Genomic DNA, 17,266 nt, shown 5'->3' with positions numbered 1-17,266 from the left:
GTATACCATAAAACAAGGTGTTCGACACAAATACATTTAATAAATAATATTACACACAATACTGCAAATAATTTCTACTAAAAGGGCCCCTGGCAAGAAAACTATACAAGAGGGCGGTCATTTATATCCCTCCATGAGATGATGAGGAGGCTTACTTAAATTAAATTTAAAGCTGCATTTGTAATATGGAAGATATGACGTTTTAATTTATTCGTAAAGGTATTTCATTGCTAGAAACCAAAATAATGAGGGCTACCGCGTTTAATTTCGCCGCTAGGGGCGCTAGTGTAGATGGAGGTCTTTCTAAATGTCAAATGCATAGAAGTTTTGGGGGTTTCAAGCTTTTTTATCGGGAATTTTCACTCCTTATTCATAATTTGTGGTAAATTTTTGTCCATCTTTGATTAATCATGGTAAACAATAGATATAGCTCAATAACTGTTAGTGGTTTAAAAAAAGTGCAAACTAAAATATATGCAAAATTAAACATCTTGAAAAAAATGGCACATTTAGACGTTAAAATGGAGACTATATAAAGGAGCCAAATCTCTATGTATGAAAAGTGTCCATCAAAAAACAGTAATTAAGCGGCGCCACTATACACCGAAATACTACCAAAAACAACCTACGTAATTTGTTCGGGTTATTTGTTGCCTTATATGGTTCATGTTATACTCATGTCCCAGAGCCTAACTTGCGCCACTGGAGAGATTAGGAACTATTATTTAAAGCTGAAAGCGGTCACTTTTGCAACAATTCTGCCATAAGAGATTGGCATCATTGGCTATACCATCCATACTTTTGTGTATATAGAACGTATTGATTTTATAAAAATAAGCATAGAAGAATTTTGAGATCTGTTTTTCTGGACCTACATCTACAGTAGCGCCACCTGGTGAGCACAAAAACGGTAGCCCTCATTCAGGGATTTAGCTGGGTGGAGGGTTATACACGATTTCGCCCTTTAATCATATATAATATAGAATCTCCCGCAAATGAACGATTCTACAAATAAAACTTAATCATATTGTGATAAATTTACTGATACATAAATACATACAAGACCTATTTACTAAAAGTCGTGGACAATCTGCAAAAGCCTAATTAACGCCAAATACAGATGGCAACCAGGTACACAGTTATTAGAATATCAGTTTAAAACGCCTTAAGCTATCCACTTCACTCGTATAAATTTAATATAAATGTATAAATTCAAAGCTCGGATAATATCTGTATTATTGCACTGAAAATCCCGTTGTTTTAATAATTGCTTCGGTAATAGAGAAAATACCATACGTATACCTACATTTTACATGCAATAAATTACAAACAAAATTGAAAATGAGCTTCTTTATAATTTAACTGTAGAAAAATATACATAAGAAATCAGGAGATTATAGCGTTCCCAAACTGCCACTAGGTACTACACACGTATAGGTACCACGACACCAATGCGTTAGTCCCCATGCAGAGACACTATGCTGACGGTCCTATGACATCTATGTTATAAGAATAAAGTGCAATCAAAAGCATATTAAGAAAGAGAAGTACTATATTTGATGAATCAGCCAATAAATTAACGCAATCGTACATCGACAATGAAATAATCGTAAGGCATTCAGAAATTCGCAACAAACCACAAAGTTAATGTAATAATGAGTATGTTAGTAATTTTGTTCATGGCGCTAGACTATCTTATGTATATAAGTAGTGGATATAGGTACGTATAATTCGATTAAATACACTCATTCACTTCACTCCAGTTTCTATATATAGAATTTAGTTTAGTTTACATTTAAAAATCATCTTAAAGTGTCCTGTACAAAGTTAAAATAACAAGCACCAATAAAAAGCCCAATCTCAAAGTACATTATTTATGAAAGATAAATAAATCGTAAATTGTATAGACGTTGGCACCAACTAGGACAAAGTATTGTTAGTTAACAAACAATTTATTAATCTTTGGTCTTGTTATTTTATTGCATTATCATGTTATCAAAGCACCCTGAGGTACACAGAAGTCAAATATTTCATACTTCTAAGTCCAACCTAGCAAGCCGCAAAATGTAGAACAATAAATACAATAATGTATGTAAAATAGGTGAATGAGAGGACAGTTACCGTTAGCACACATGATGACATCTTATTAGAACCGTAAATGCGAACTACCAGAATTATATAAGAGTCAGATCAAAAGTTTTTGAGTCGCACAACAGAAAAAAACTGCATCACAAAACTTAGGGCATTTCAGGGAATATTTACACACTTTACACTTCTTTGACAACTATACAAAGTGCAAAACTTCCCCGATGACACACTTCCTTAAGTCCCCGGCAAGCTCGGTTCTCCATACAAACGTAGTTCTGCTCTCATTTTAAAACGACTAGCTAGATTGTTCTGAAACTTTGTACTTACAATATGTATATCTATGTCTGTAATTAGTTCATGTAGCTTCAGATACCATACTTAAAAAAATACAGCGCTATTTCGTTTGTTTTGTAAACTGGAGCTATATAAACTAATTACAGACGGCAAAGTTTCATTACAATCCAATACGAAGTTTTAAAATGAGAGCGGAACTAAGTTTGTATGGGACGGTGTAATTCGGCCTAGCTTGCCAGGGACTTTTAACACTTCTTTGACAACCATACAAAGTGTAAAACTTAATCCTAAAAAGTCTATATCAATATTTTGTATGCACTCTTTTGGTGTATCCAATGTGGGATTCAGGGTAACTTCGTTTTGGTATCCATTATAATCCACGAAAAGGGGAACAGTTAGATTCCTAAAAAAATTTTTCGCTGCGCGACATCTAAAAGTTTGGATCAGACCCACAATTTTATAAACAACTTTACAACTTAAAACGACATATTCAACTCGCAATGGAAATGCGAACCGATATGCATACTGGGATACTATTAGGGTGACTGCTATAGTTATTGGCCACTACATATAGTAATTGGCCACTTTTAACAAATCAGAAAGAATCAAGCCAATTGAAGCATTATTGTTAAGAGTGGCCAATAAGTATAGCAGTCACCCTATTGATACAAAGACGTTTCGAAATGCACCATAAAGCAGTAAGGGTTCCACGGAACCCGATATTGGCATCATATCACTGCGAGCTAAACATATCGGCGCCGATGTTAATAGAGGCTCGCAAGCCCTGACCCGTGGACTCTGTTAGCTGGTAGTCAACCATATCAAATTTGAAAAAGCTAATGAATAACAAAAATTTATCACAAAATGAGCGTTTCATTTAATTATTGCGACCCAACAGACCTTTTTTGGACCAACAGTCTGGACTCCAGTCGAAGTTGACCTTTGTAATAAAACGATAATGTTCCATCAAAACAACTAAACTGAACGAAATAATCTGTACTTATTTTAACGTTATATTTGAAATAGACTATTTATTTACAACAATTTAATATTTATGTACACAGATACATTAAACATTTGTTCATAGTTAACATTCCCATTTTAAGACACATACAATTTACAAAACCAATCAACCAAACAGAAACCACATCTAATTTAACTAACACGTAGGAAATGCCACAGTTTCATACTAAACAAACTAGCAACCAACAGTTTTCGGAAGTTGAAAATATTCTAAACGATAAAAACGACTGTAATCCTACTAGCAAGTTATAAATGTATCTTTGATTATTGGTCTATGTTTATGCTCAGCACTTCTTTTATGAATTGTCAGTACTTTTTCCATATGTGACGGACCATAGAGAGATACAAGTAAAGAAATAGTGGTAACTCCATACATCAGTTTTCGCGCCTTTTTTCGTAGTCTACATCTAGCGTCAAGTAGCGGAACTCTCAGTACTGCTACTCGACAATAGATGTAGTGGCAAACAAAAAGTCTAATGCTCAACGATTTTCAGCTAATATTATAACCAGAGTAACAACCGTGGGAGTTGAAAAGAGTTCTGGTTACTCTGGTTATAATATTATTAGCTGAAAATCGTTGAGCATTAGATTTTTTGTTTGCCACTACATCTATTGTCGAGTAGCAGTACTGAGAGTTCCGCTACTTGACGCTAGATGTAGACTACGAAATAAGGCGCGAAAATGTATGGAGTTACCACTCTTTCTTTACTTATATCTCTCTATGGTGATGACGATGAGGTTCAATTCCTACCTGTGAAATGAAATGGAGTAACCCTGTTTACCTATGAAGCATCTCAGTTAAAATAGGGAAATGTTTCGTTACGTTGGGGCTACCGCAAATACAATAAACGACGTCACAGTTTTCCTGAGCGACAAGGAGCCGACTGAACAATACTTTAATACACTCATCCAAACACCGGATTGACGGGTGCAAAAGTGCACCAGTGCTAGTGATTAATTAAAAATCGACTAAATTTATCGACATAGTAAAAAACAATTTTATCCATCATTATCAAAATGGCTAATGGCTAAGTTTGAATACAGTTAATTGTGTGCAAATCTCTTTCATTTATACTTATCACAAGTACAAACAACCGATACCTGACATTGACGGTGTCGAGTCACTTGTGACAAGTATTGAAATTACATTGAATAATTAATTCAGTAAAACAATATTATTTTGCATTCCGATTAATTACGCCTACCTTTTTGTTTTTCAGTCGGTTGAAAATGCCTCGCAAGAAAAAAGATCGTTTATTTTCATGGAAAACTGACCATTCAGATATAGAAGATAGAGGTAGAGGTACGACTTACTTTTGCAAGAAATGTAAAATTCATATATCACGAAATAAGTTTTCCGTACAAAGGCATATAATAAGCAAAAGGCATAACAGCGTCGCTAAAAACCATAACGTATTTAACCTGGACTTGCTAAAATTTATTTTAGCTTGCAATATACCATTATTTCACATTCTTAAAATTACACAACGGTTGTACGTAATTTTTATCGATATTTTTAAGTAATAAAATTAATTTAATTTGTCCTCGCACTATTAAACGTCAGTTCAGTTTTGTCCCCGTTAATCCGGTGTTTGCCATCAGCATCACGTCTTAATCAACTTTGATATCACATTTAACCAAGACATCCTCATGACGATAATCATTATTTTTGAAATATCGCACCGACACGTTTCGATATGTCTAACAACTAATAACGCATCTATATTCACTAAGTCGACAACGCTACGGGGATGCGTAATTGAAATTATTAAAATATAAAGTTTAATTTATTGCTTTGTTCAAGACGGCAGTTCCGCACCGGACAATCGTTAGATCGGACTTCCTTAACTAGAACTATCTTTTGGCGGCACGCGGGCGATACGACCGACACAACAGTTACCGTATCATGTAGCGAGGGCGAGTCGCCGCAGGAGGGCGCGCGACCGTCAAACTCGCAAACTCGGCTCCAACGGATCCTCCGGGAGCCGACCGACCCCCGCGGCAGGCGCGTCGAGCGCCACCAGCGCGAGACGGCTCGGACACGAGTCGTCGGTCGTCCTCAGAGCCTCCTCGTCGTAACAGTCTACCGGGGACGCTCGGCTCGCTCTGGACAGCGGAGCGGGGTCACGCCGCGCCGGGCACTCGGAGTCCCGGCGGCGGCGGCGACGCTAGCACAGCCCGTGCAGGCGGCGCTGCGCCGGCTGCGGTCGCGCGGCCGCCAGCAGGCGCAGCAGCGGCCGCCCGCAGAACGCCACCAGCCCGCCGGCGCCCGCCCAGCGCGCCGCCGCCGCCTCCTCCACCTCCGCGATGCGGTTGAGCGAGCGCGACTCGCGCAGCCGGGACTCGTTGCGGGCCGCGCGGCGCCGCCTGCCGGTGTTGGCGCCGCCCTGCTGGCGCGCGTCGCCGCCTCCGCCGCCCGCGTCGGCGCCGGCGGCGGCGGCGGCGCCGGGCGCGCCCGCTCGGGCGGCGCGGCCGGCGGGGCGCGCGCCGCGACCGCCGGCGCCGGCGCCGCGCTCCTGGCTGTCGCTGGAGTCGTCGTGCGAGTCGCGGCGTGCGCGCTCGGGCGGCGCGTCGTTCTGCTCCGCGGCGCGCTTCTTCTTCTCGGAGTCGTCGTCGGAGAGGTCGGAGGAGGAGCAGGAGCCGGCGCGCGGACGGCGGCGGCGCACGTCGAGGCGCTGGCGGCGCGCGGGCGGCGGCGCGGGGGGCACGCGCGGGGGCGCCTCGGCGCCCTCCGCCGCCTCCGACCTGTCCGCCGCTGCCGAGGGAGGATCCGTCGGGTTATCTTCTAGATTCACCTGAAGAGATAATTTACATTAACTGGGAACTTGTACTTTAAATACCTACTGATAGGTATTACCTCCTGATAAATAGATAGTTTAATAGCGTACGGTAGAAGCTGCACTCGACTAATCCCATTACTTGTCTCACTTCTCGGGCATAAAAGGGCTCATTCATACGCACTTGCAGTGCCAACCAAGGCATTACGGCGGAAGGCTGCCCGCAATAATACTCTTAATGCTGTACCCACTGTAGGTAGGTACAGTACATGCTACATACGGACCCGGGTGAGCGTGACGGCGAGCGCGGCGGGCGGGCGCGCGAGCCGCAGCCGGCCCTCGGAGCGCGAGCCGCGCCGGGCGTCCACCGCGCGGGCGCCGGGGCTGCTCTCCTCACTCTTAATGCTGTACCCACTGTAGGTAGGTACAGTACATGCTACATACGGACCCGGGTGAGCGTGACGGCGAGCGCGGCGGGCGGGCGCGCGAGCCGCAGCCGGCCCTCGGAGCGCGAGCCGCGCCGGGCGTCCACCGCGCGGGCGCCGGGGCTGCTCTCCTCACTCTTAATGCTGTACCCACTGTAGGTAGGTACAGTACATGCTACATACGGACCCGGGTGAGCGTGACGGCGAGCGCGGCGGGCGGGCGCGCGAGCCGCAGCCGGCCCTCGGAGCGCGAGCCGCGCCGGGCGTCCACCGCGCGGGCGCCGGGGCTGCTCTCCTCACTCTTAATGCTGTACCCACTGTAGGTAGGTACAGTACATGCTACATACGGACCCGGGTGAGCGTGACGGCGAGCGCGGCGGGCGGGCGCGCGAGCCGCAGCCGGCCCTCGGAGCGCGAGCCGCGCCGGGCGTCCACCGCGCGGGCGCCGGGGCTGCTCTCCTCACTCTTAATGCTGTACCCACTGTAGGTAGGTACAGTACATGCTACATACGGACCCGGGTGAGCGTGACGGCGAGCGCGGCGGGCGGGCGCGCGAGCCGCAGCCGGCCCTCGGAGCGCTAGCCGCGCCGGGCGTCCACCGCGCGGGCGCCGGGGCTGCTCTCCTCACTCTTAATGCTGTACCCACTGTAGGTAGGTACAGTACATGCTACATACGGACCCGGGTGAGCGTGACGGCGAGCGCGGCGGGCGGGCGCGCGAGCCGCAGCCGGCCCTCGGAGCGCGAGCCGCGCCGGGCGTCCACCGCGCGGGCGCCGGGGCTGCTCTCCTCACTCTTAATGCTGTACCCACTGTAGGTAGGTACAGTACATGCTACATACGGACCCGGGTGAGCGTGACGGCGAGCGCGGCGGGCGGGCGCGCGAGCCGCAGCCGGCCCTCGGAGCGCGAGCCGCGCCGGGCGTCCACCGCGCGGGCGCCGGGGCTGCTCTCCTCACTCTTAATGCTGTACCCACTGTAGGTAGGTACAGTACATGCTACATACGGACCCGGGTGAGCGTGACGGCGAGCGCGGCGGGCGGGCGCGCGAGCCGCAGCCGGCCCTCGGAGCGCGAGCCGCGCCGGGCGTCCACCGCGCGGGCGCCGGGGCTGCTCTCCTCACTCTTAATGCTGTACCCACTGTAGGTAGGTACAGTACATGCTACATACGGACCCGGGTGAGCGTGACGGCGAGCGCGGCGGGCGGGCGCGCGAGCCGCAGCCGGCCCTCGGAGCGCGAGCCGCGCCGGGCGTCCACCGCGCGGGCGCCGGGGCTGCTCTCCTCACTCTTAATGCTGTACCCACTGTAGGTAGGTACAGTACATGCTACATACGGACCCGGGTGAGCGTGACGGCGAGCGCGGCGGGCGGGCGCGCGAGCCGCAGCCGGCCCTCGGAGCGCGAGCCGCGCCGGGCGTCCACCGCGCGGGCGCCGGGGCTGCTCTCCTCACTCTTAATGCTGTACCCACTGTAGGTAGGTACAGTACATGCTACATACGGACCCGGGTGAGCGTGACGGCGAGCGCGGCGGGCGGGCGCGCGAGCCGCAGCCGGCCCTCGGAGCGCGAGCCGCGCCGGGCGTCCACCGCGCGGGCGCCGGGGCTGCTCTCCTCACTCTTAATGCTGTACCCACTGTAGGTAGGTACAGTACATGCTACATACGGACCCGGGTGAGCGTGACGGCGAGCGCGGCGGGCGGGCGCGCGAGCCGCAGCCGGCCCTCGGAGCGCGAGCCGCGCCGGGCGTCCACCGCGCGGGCGCCGGGGCTGCTCTCCTCACTCTTAATGCTGTACCCACTGTAGGTAGGTACAGTACATGCTACATACGGACCCGGGTGAGCGTGACGGCGAGCGCGGCGGGCGGGCGCGCGAGCCGCAGCCGGCCCTCGGAGCGCGAGCCGCGCCGGGCGTCCACCGCGCGGGCGCCGGGGCTGCTCTCCTCACTCTTAATGCTGTACCCACTGTAGGTAGGTACAGTACATGCTACATACGGACCCGGGTGAGCGTGACGGCGAGCGCGGCGGGCGGGCGCGCGAGCCGCAGCCGGCCCTCGGAGCGCGAGCCGCGCCGGGCGTCCACCGCGCGGGCGCCGGGGCTGCTCTCCTCACTCTTAATGCTGTACCCACTGTAGGTAGGTACAGTACATGCTACATACGGACCCGGGTGAGCGTGACGGCGAGCGCGGCGGGCGGGCGCGCGAGCCGCAGCCGGCCCTCGGAGCGCGAGCCGCGCCGGGCGTCCACCGCGCGGGCGCCGGGGCTGCTCTCCTCACTCTTAATGCTGTACCCACTGTAGGTAGGTACAGTACATGCTACATACGGACCCGGGTGAGCGTGACGGCGAGCGCGGCGGGCGGGCGCGCGAGCCGCAGCCGGCCCTCGGAGCGCGAGCCGCGCCGGGCGTCCACCGCGCGGGCGCCGGGGCTGCTCTCCTCACTCTTAATGCTGTACCCACTGTAGGTAGGTACAGTACATGCTACATACGGACCCGGGTGAGCGTGACGGCGAGCGCGGCGGGCGGGCGCGCGAGCCGCAGCCGGCCCTCGGAGCGCGAGCCGCGCCGGGCGTCCACCGCGCGGGCGCCGGGGCTGCTCTCCTCACTCTTAATGCTGTACCCACTGTAGGTAGGTACAGTACATGCTACATACGGACCCGGGTGAGCGTGACGGCGAGCGCGGCGGGCGGGCGCGCGAGCCGCAGCCGGCCCTCGGAGCGCTAGCCGCGCCGGGCGTCCACCGCGCGGGCGCCGGGGCTGCTCTCCTCACTCTTAATGCTGTACCCACTGTAGGTAGGTACAGTACATGCTACATACGGACCCGGGTGAGCGTGACGGCGAGCGCGGCGGGCGGGCGCGCGAGCCGCAGCCGGCCCTCGGAGCGCGAGCCGCGCCGGGCGTCCACCGCGCGGGCGCCGGGGCTGCTCTCCTCACTCTTAATGCTGTACCCACTGTAGGTAGGTACAGTACATGCTACATACGGACCCGGGTGAGCGTGACGGCGAGCGCGGCGGGCGGGCGCGCGAGCCGCAGCCGGCCCTCGGAGCGCGAGCCGCGCCGGGCGTCCACCGCGCGGGCGCCGGGGCTGCTCTCCTCACTCTTAATGCTGTACCCACTGTAGGTAGGTACAGTACATGCTACATACGGACCCGGGTGAGCGTGACGGCGAGCGCGGCGGGCGGGCGCGCGAGCCGCAGCCGGCCCTCGGAGCGCGAGCCGCGCCGGGCGTCCACCGCGCGGGCGCCGGGGCTGCTCTCCTCACTCTTAATGCTGTACCCACTGTAGGTAGGTACAGTACATGCTACATACGGACCCGGGTGAGCGTGACGGCGAGCGCGGCGGGCGGGCGCGCGAGCCGCAGCCGGCCCTCGGAGCGCGAGCCGCGCCGGGCGTCCACCGCGCGGGCGCCGGGGCTGCTCTCCTCACTCTTAATGCTGTACCCACTGTAGGTAGGTACAGTACATGCTACATACGGACCCGGGTGAGCGTGACGGCGAGCGCGGCGGGCGGGCGCGCGAGCCGCAGCCGGCCCTCGGAGCGCGAGCCGCGCCGGGCGTCCACCGCGCGGGCGCCGGGGCTGCTCTCCTCACTCTTAATGCTGTACCCACTGTAGGTAGGTACAGTACATGCTACATACGGACCCGGGTGAGCGTGACGGCGAGCGCGGCGGGCGGGCGCGCGAGCCGCAGCCGGCCCTCGGAGCGCGAGCCGCGCCGGGCGTCCACCGCGCGGGCGCCGGGGCTGCTCTCCTCACTCTTAATGCTGTACCCACTGTAGGTAGGTACAGTACATGCTACATACGGACCCGGGTGAGCGTGACGGCGAGCGCGGCGGGCGGGCGCGCGAGCCGCAGCCGGCCCTCGGAGCGCGAGCCGCGCCGGGCGTCCACCGCGCGGGCGCCGGGGCTGCTCTCCTCACTCTTAATGCTGTACCCACTGTAGGTAGGTACAGTACATGCTACATACGGACCCGGGTGAGCGTGACGGCGAGCGCGGCGGGCGGGCGCGCGAGCCGCAGCCGGCCCTCGGAGCGCGAGCCGCGCCGGGCGTCCACCGCGCGGGCGCCGGGGCTGCTCTCCTCACTCTTAATGCTGTACCCACTGTAGGTAGGTACAGTACATGCTACATACGGACCCGGGTGAGCGTGACGGCGAGCGCGGCGGGCGGGCGCGCGAGCCGCAGCCGGCCCTCGGAGCGCGAGCCGCGCCGGGCGTCCACCGCGCGGGCGCCGGGGCTGCTCTCCTCACTCTTAATGCTGTACCCACTGTAGGTAGGTACAGTACATGCTACATACGGACCCGGGTGAGCGTGACGGCGAGCGCGGCGGGCGGGCGCGCGAGCCGCAGCCGGCCCTCGGAGCGCGAGCCGCGCCGGGCGTCCACCGCGCGGGCGCCGGGGCTGCTCTCCTCACTCTTAATGCTGTACCCACTGTAGGTAGGTACAGTACATGCTACATACGGACCCGGGTGAGCGTGACGGCGAGCGCGGCGGGCGGGCGCGCGAGCCGCAGCCGGCCCTCGGAGCGCGAGCCGCGCCGGGCGTCCACCGCGCGGGCGCCGGGGCTGCTCTCCTCACTCTTAATGCTGTACCCACTGTAGGTAGGTACAGTACATGCTACATACGGACCCGGGTGAGCGTGACGGCGAGCGCGGCGGGCGGGCGCGCGAGCCGCAGCCGGCCCTCGGAGCGCGAGCCGCGCCGGGCGTCCACCGCGCGGGCGCCGGGGCTGCTCTCCTCGTCGTCTTCTTCTTCGCGGACTATGCTGCACTTTCGTGACCTCTGTCAAACGTAAAAGGGTTACAAATGGCCTTAATTACGCTGACGCACGAGTACGCTCAAGGAATTGTCACTAATTTATGCGCGCTCATCGAGCACTTGTAGACGGTTCAAATAACTGGAAGGCATAGGCTATTTACACAAGTTACATTCAATAACACCTATACGCGCGATTTTTTTTACGCCAAGTGGGTCGCGTCATGAAAAATGTTGAAAACATTGATTTAAATTTTCGAATCGATTCATCCGTTTAGTGTTGTTTTCCAAAATCTGTAAAGTCCAATCTTCATTAATTTGAATTTGAGGGAGGGTCTTCAAAAGACCATTTTCGCGTAACAGCAAAAAGAAAAATCCACTCTGTATATCTGTTAATTAATCTGGTAAGTTTCATGGGAATAGGATTATTTCTCTTGAAATCACGGTCAATCGAGAAAAATGACGTCGCGAAACTGTACATTATTTCTACAGGACATATTCCCCATGGCCGAAAGTCGAAACAGAATTGGAAGTAGTGAAACATTGTGTGTAAACAGGTGAGAGCTGAAGATCTGTTTAATTAGGATACCTTTGCGTTCTTTTTCTTTACAAAAACTACTGCTACAAAGCCTAGTTCAGGGAAAGTTCGTGCGAGGTGCGGTGGGGAGCGGTAGCTGCGCCAGCGGATTGATTGGTTTGAACAGGACCCTCCTCGCGACACACACCACCTCGGGCCTTCGCGGCAGGCTTTCTTCTTGCCTCAGCGAAGGATTATCTTCATTGTTGGATGTGATACTTACTGGGGAAGCATCCTGTAGTGTGCAAGGCGCGGTGGGGAGCATTGGGGGTGCCAGCAGATTGTTTGAACGGGACCTTCCTCGCGATACACACCACACACCACCTCGGGCCTTCCGGCGTTTCCTTCTTATCTGAGCGAAGCTTCATTGTTGGATGTGATACTTACGGGGGGAGCATCTTGTGGTGTGCGAGGCGCTGTGGGCAGCGTCGGCGGTGCCAGCAGATTGTTAGAACGGGAACCTCCTCGCGACACACTTAGCACCTCAGGCCTTCTGGCTAGGTTTTCTTCTTGCCTAAATAAATAATAAATATAATAATCGTCTGCGGGAGATTTCATCGAGGCTTGTTTAAAATTTTTGGAAGGTTAAGTATCGTATCAGGGTGCGTATTCAACATGCCAATCGTTTACACTCCGTAGCGAACGAAGCGCAACTGTCACTCTCGCACTATTATGGAAGAGTGATAGAGAAACACAAAGCGTTTCGTTATCGCAGCGCAAACGATTGTCACCTTGGCTAGGCACTCAGGAACTGAAAACAATAGCAGAGAAGAGATATGAATGGCGATCACTCCACCGACAAGAGCTGGGCTCTTAAATGTATGATGATGGAAGACGATATTTGGGTTGATGATCGCCGTTGGTATTGATTGACACTGCTTAATTGATCCTAAGCGACAATGTGAGACCCTTGAGACACGTCCCGGTTTGAAAAGAGAAGTACCTAAATGATTAACCCTTTGAAACGCCACGCCTATGGTGTATGGTGCGCGGCGCCGGCGCGTCATCGTGACTCGTGAGCCTAGTCAGAATGCACGCAGGTTGATATTGGGCAGTAGCTGCGCGCGTCAGTATAATAGTACATTATGATACAAGTGTGCTAAGTTGGTCATTACACACGAGGCGATATTGTGCGCGCGAGCTGTAAGCGAGCGCGCAATAAGAAAGCCGATGTGTGTAATGACCAATGCACACGCGTTTCATACGACGTTTTTCAACACACTTGCGAGAAAAAAAAGAAACTTTCATATTAATCAAATTTTAATAGTTATAACAGTATTGTGTGTTGCATCTGTCATACTCGTACTGCCGGCCGGCCCTCGCTCGCCCCGGCCGCGGGCGGCGGGCGGGCCGGCCGGGCCGCGCACCGCGCAGCCGGTCGGGCGCGCCGGTGCCCGCCAGTTTGACCAATAAAAGAAGGCTCCCTTTCCATGCATATTATTAGCAATCAGTTACCTTCTTAACTCAGTCGGATAATATAATGAAAAAGCACGAGTGGAATAATACACTGAAAGAGCACGCGTGTTTAATATCTAGGATTATGAGCCAAAAATCGGTAGAATAAAAAACGTCGTTTTGAGCAAGTGTGTTGAAAAGTTTATTAGTTTTACTCTTCTAAAAATGATAAAACAAAGCAAATGACTGAATTCTAAAAACAAAGCAAATGACTGAATTCTAAAAACAAACCTACCTTTTAGCTCTCAGCTTCCTTTCAGCCAGCAAATAATACGTAGCAGTTATATGATTATATTCATTCTTCTCCAGCGCCTCCAGTATCTGTTCCTTGGTCGCCACGCTGACCATTCTCTGCATGATGTTAGCGCGGTCTTCCTCGGACAGTTGTTCGCGAGTCACGAGGGGTGTGTCACACTCGTGTGATGTGGCGGATTCACCGCCCGTGACCCACGGGTCGGCGGATATCTCCGCGAGCGTGGCCCGCTTCTCTGGCTCGCGGACTAGCATACGTCCAATTAGCCTGGGGACAAATGAAAATATTTTATTACATTAATAAAATGTTACATTACAAGGTAGTAGGGTTGGGACTTCCTATTAAGTATATTATACCTGGATGTATATTAAATGGAAATCAGAGACCAAAAATATGATTTGTGATTGGACAGATAGTGGTATAAAACGATGCTTTCAGACTATGTATTTGTTGTGTTGATTTCGCAACACTTACAATTCATAAAGGATCAAGCGACGTCCGAAACGTCAACGTTTAGGTAAAATAGTAAGTGAACATTTCATAATATCTGCAGTTTCACGAGAAAGTGTTGATAATGTTGATGAAATTACAGGCGATTTAGATACGTTATCCTAGACTGCCGAGTTAAATTACTGTCCAAGTTGACAATGGATCGCGTGATTGGCGTGATTATAGCCACTTATGCCATTAGAACATCGCCAATATTATGCTTTACTTACTTTTTACAGCCTGTTGATATATGCGGTGGTATTGTGTATTTACAGTCCATAATCATCGTTAGCGTTTCACTGTCATTGGCTTCTTGAAATGGAGCTTGCCCGCACACGAGCATGTAAAGGATAACCCCGAGCGACCACACGTCCACGGCGGGCGCGTCGTATGAGTCCCCTAAGAGAATCTCAGGAGCCGAATAAGCTAAGGAACCACAGGAAGTCTCTAGTTTTTGTCCAGGACAAAATTTATTGCTAAAACCAAAGTCAGTCAATTTCACTACACCTAATCTTTCGAAGAAAACTACGTTTTCAGGTTTCAGGTCTCGATGCACAACATGTAACCTGCAACAAAGACAACAACAGCGATTATTGACGTGACGTAAACCTTGTAATGTAATAATCAGCAATCATTTGTACTTTGTCTTCCCATCCCGTCAAACACATAATCAACTAGCCTTTTAAGTAAGTAGTTAAAAATAACAACAATGTTGGGCATCAATAGCAAAAACTCACGTTTTTAAGTTAGCATTTTAAATCGTGGTTTTATGATTTATCAAAGAATAGTCAATAATAAGGAGTGCTAATGTCGAGGAAATAATAAACGGTGGTGGTATTACTAAACGATGATTTCACTCCACCTCCTAAATTAAGAGCCTTCCTGCCCTTCCTGTAGGCCGAGCACATGATTGGCGCGACAGTATCTCGCCGCGGGATAGACTACCCGTCTTTTACTAACTGTATGAATTAAAGAGGGACGGGTAGTCTATGTCGCGGCGAGATACTCTCGCGCCAATCATGTGCTAGCCCGGCTGGGGCCCATTTCTCGAACGGTATCCATAGGTATTTAGTCCGCGAAGTGTCAAATCCACGTCAAATCGTATGACAACACACTAATATTATTATTATTAGTCTAATGCCGTTCGAGAAAAGGGCCCCTGATGGCAGTTTAATGGGCTCCCAGCAGATGGGCTACAAAATTCAAATAATAAACATGGTAGATTCATCAATATCCCCAGAAATCTAGTAGTGCGTTGACAAAGACAATTCATGTGTCAATAAAATTTTAGAACACAATGAAAAGAAGGAAACCGTGCATTTACGACATTATAGGTACGTTTCAAGAACATGCAAAAGGATCAACGACTTTTTTATTAGCATCACCAGTTTTCAAATTTTTGCGCATGGTGCTATTTGTTTAAAATTATATGGCATAGGGACCCAACTTTAATTACGCCATCTATTGAATTATTTCCTAAACACGAGTACCTACAACACTTTGCTTTTTATTGGTATATTTACCTATGGCAGTATGAGATTGCACGAACTATTTGGCGGAAATAATTGCGGGCCAGAGATTCTGACAATCCAGACTCGTGCCTCATGATGTAGTCATACAAGTCGCCGCCGTCGCCCAGCTCCAGGATCAAGTACAATTTGGTTTGTGTGTTTATTACTTCATATAGTCTTACTACGTTGGGATGTTGGACTAATTTCATGCAGTGAACCTGAAACAATACATTTAAACTTTAAAAACCCCTACAAATACAACCCTAAGGATCTGGAAGGTCTTTTTTATGATATAGGAAGCAAAAACGAGCAGACGAATCGCCTGATGGCAAGCAATTACCATCGCCCATGGACACGTACAACACCAGAGAGGATGTAAGAGCGTTGCCGGCATTTAAGATGGTAGTACGCTCTTTGACATAATTTTGACACCAACCATCTTGTGTGTGTAGAATACTACATCCACAAGTTGTAATATACTTGATGTAATACAGTATTGAATCCATAACTCAACATAGTCTAAAAGGCTAATAAGATGACAAGGATAGTACAACACTAGTGTCACCAACTCACCAGTTCAAGACAGATTGTATGGTGCCTGCAATTCGGCAACTTGGGCGCCAACATTTTTAAAGGAAATTTAACTTTATTATTTTTAATTAAGATAATCTCCATTAATCATAAATTGTGAGATGTGGCCGCATTGCAGGCAGCTTACGGATGACATGGACATTTGAATTAAGTACAATCATCCTTCAGCTATCAATGAATCTAATCTTGAAATATGATCTTGAAAGACTAATAGGAGAAAACTCAGGACCTTGACACATTTATTGGAGATAACAAATAAAAAACTTAGTGCAACTGCCAAGCTAATGGATTAAAAACGCAAAGTTAATAAACATGAAAGGATTACATTACACATAATGAGATTAGAGGATTGAGTGGGATAACAAAACCCGTCACCCGTCACATACGCACTTACGCACTATAAATGCAATTAAACTAAAAATATAACCATGCAGGTGGGGTGTCCATCAACCCAGGAAAGAAAGAATGAGCGCGCCGCTGATCCAACCCATCTCAGGCACCTACATATCTCTATCCCATGCAGTACACTGGATTATGTTGTTTATTATTATTATTTTATATACGAATGCACAGGCAGCTTAAAATAGCTGATACGTGCATATCAATGTCCTGTACTTGTGTTTTTGTCCATTCGTAAAATGTTTGTCGAGTCTGTTTTTAAGGAGTTCACTCAAGGTTATTGTAGATATATTAGTGTTAAAAAATGCACTCTATCCAGTTTACATAAATGGTAAACTGGATAGAGGGCAACTCTGTACTTGTATTTTTGTTAAAACACTTTACACTTTACTATACACTTACTTACTTACTATACTGCTATATCACCTTTATCACAAATAATGGCTTAGCGGTAAGAGCGTGAGACTCGCCAATCCAGTGGTCGCGGGTTCAAAGCCCAGATTTCGTACATAAGTTTCATTACTCCATTTGATATTTACCAGTCGCTTTTCGGTAAAGGAAAACATCGTGAGGAAACCGGGCTAATCCCAATAAAGCCCAAGATTTACCTCTGGGTTGAAAAAACTAGTGCCCACGCCAATTC

At 50.3% G+C, this 17,266-nt stretch overlaps 1 protein-coding gene across 1 annotated transcript; it reads right to left on the bottom strand.

Annotated features, from left to right (window-relative positions):
• Positions 1 to 1,025: 1,025 nt before the first annotated feature.
• Positions 1,026 to 16,139, bottom strand: LOC134745689 (SNF-related serine/threonine-protein kinase). Its single transcript, XM_063679805.1, has 7 exons — positions 16,114 to 16,139; positions 15,646 to 15,870; positions 14,353 to 14,688; positions 13,616 to 13,900; positions 12,313 to 12,439; positions 11,223 to 11,375; positions 1,026 to 6,200 (listed from the first exon to the last, which is right to left on the bottom strand). Exons 1-7 carry the CDS (start codon positions 16,137 to 16,139, stop codon positions 5,574 to 5,576), a joined length of 1,779 nt encoding a protein of 592 aa, XP_063535875.1. The 3' UTR covers positions 1,026 to 5,573.
• Positions 16,140 to 17,266: the final 1,127 nt, after the last annotated feature.

Source organism: Cydia strobilella, chromosome 11 (assembly GCF_947568885.1).
Source record: "Cydia strobilella chromosome 11, ilCydStro3.1, whole genome shotgun sequence".
Taxonomy (NCBI): domain Eukaryota; kingdom Metazoa; phylum Arthropoda; class Insecta; order Lepidoptera; family Tortricidae; genus Cydia; species Cydia strobilella.
This window is presented reverse-complemented; position numbering and strand designations above follow the sequence as displayed.

Excerpts from the sequence above, each read along its gene's own strand:
- LOC134745689 (XM_063679805.1), bottom strand. The coding sequence starts at position 16,139 with ATGGATTCAATACTGTATTACATCAA. Across the intron at positions 13,901-14,352 it reads ATATCAACAGGCTGTAAAAA|GCTAATTGGACGTATGCTAG; the intron begins GTAAGTAAAGCA and ends ATTTGTCCCCAG. Across the intron at positions 6,201-11,222 it reads TCGCCGTCACGCTCACCCGG|GTGAATCTAGAAGATAACCC; the intron begins GTCCGTATGTAG and ends TTATCTCTTCAG.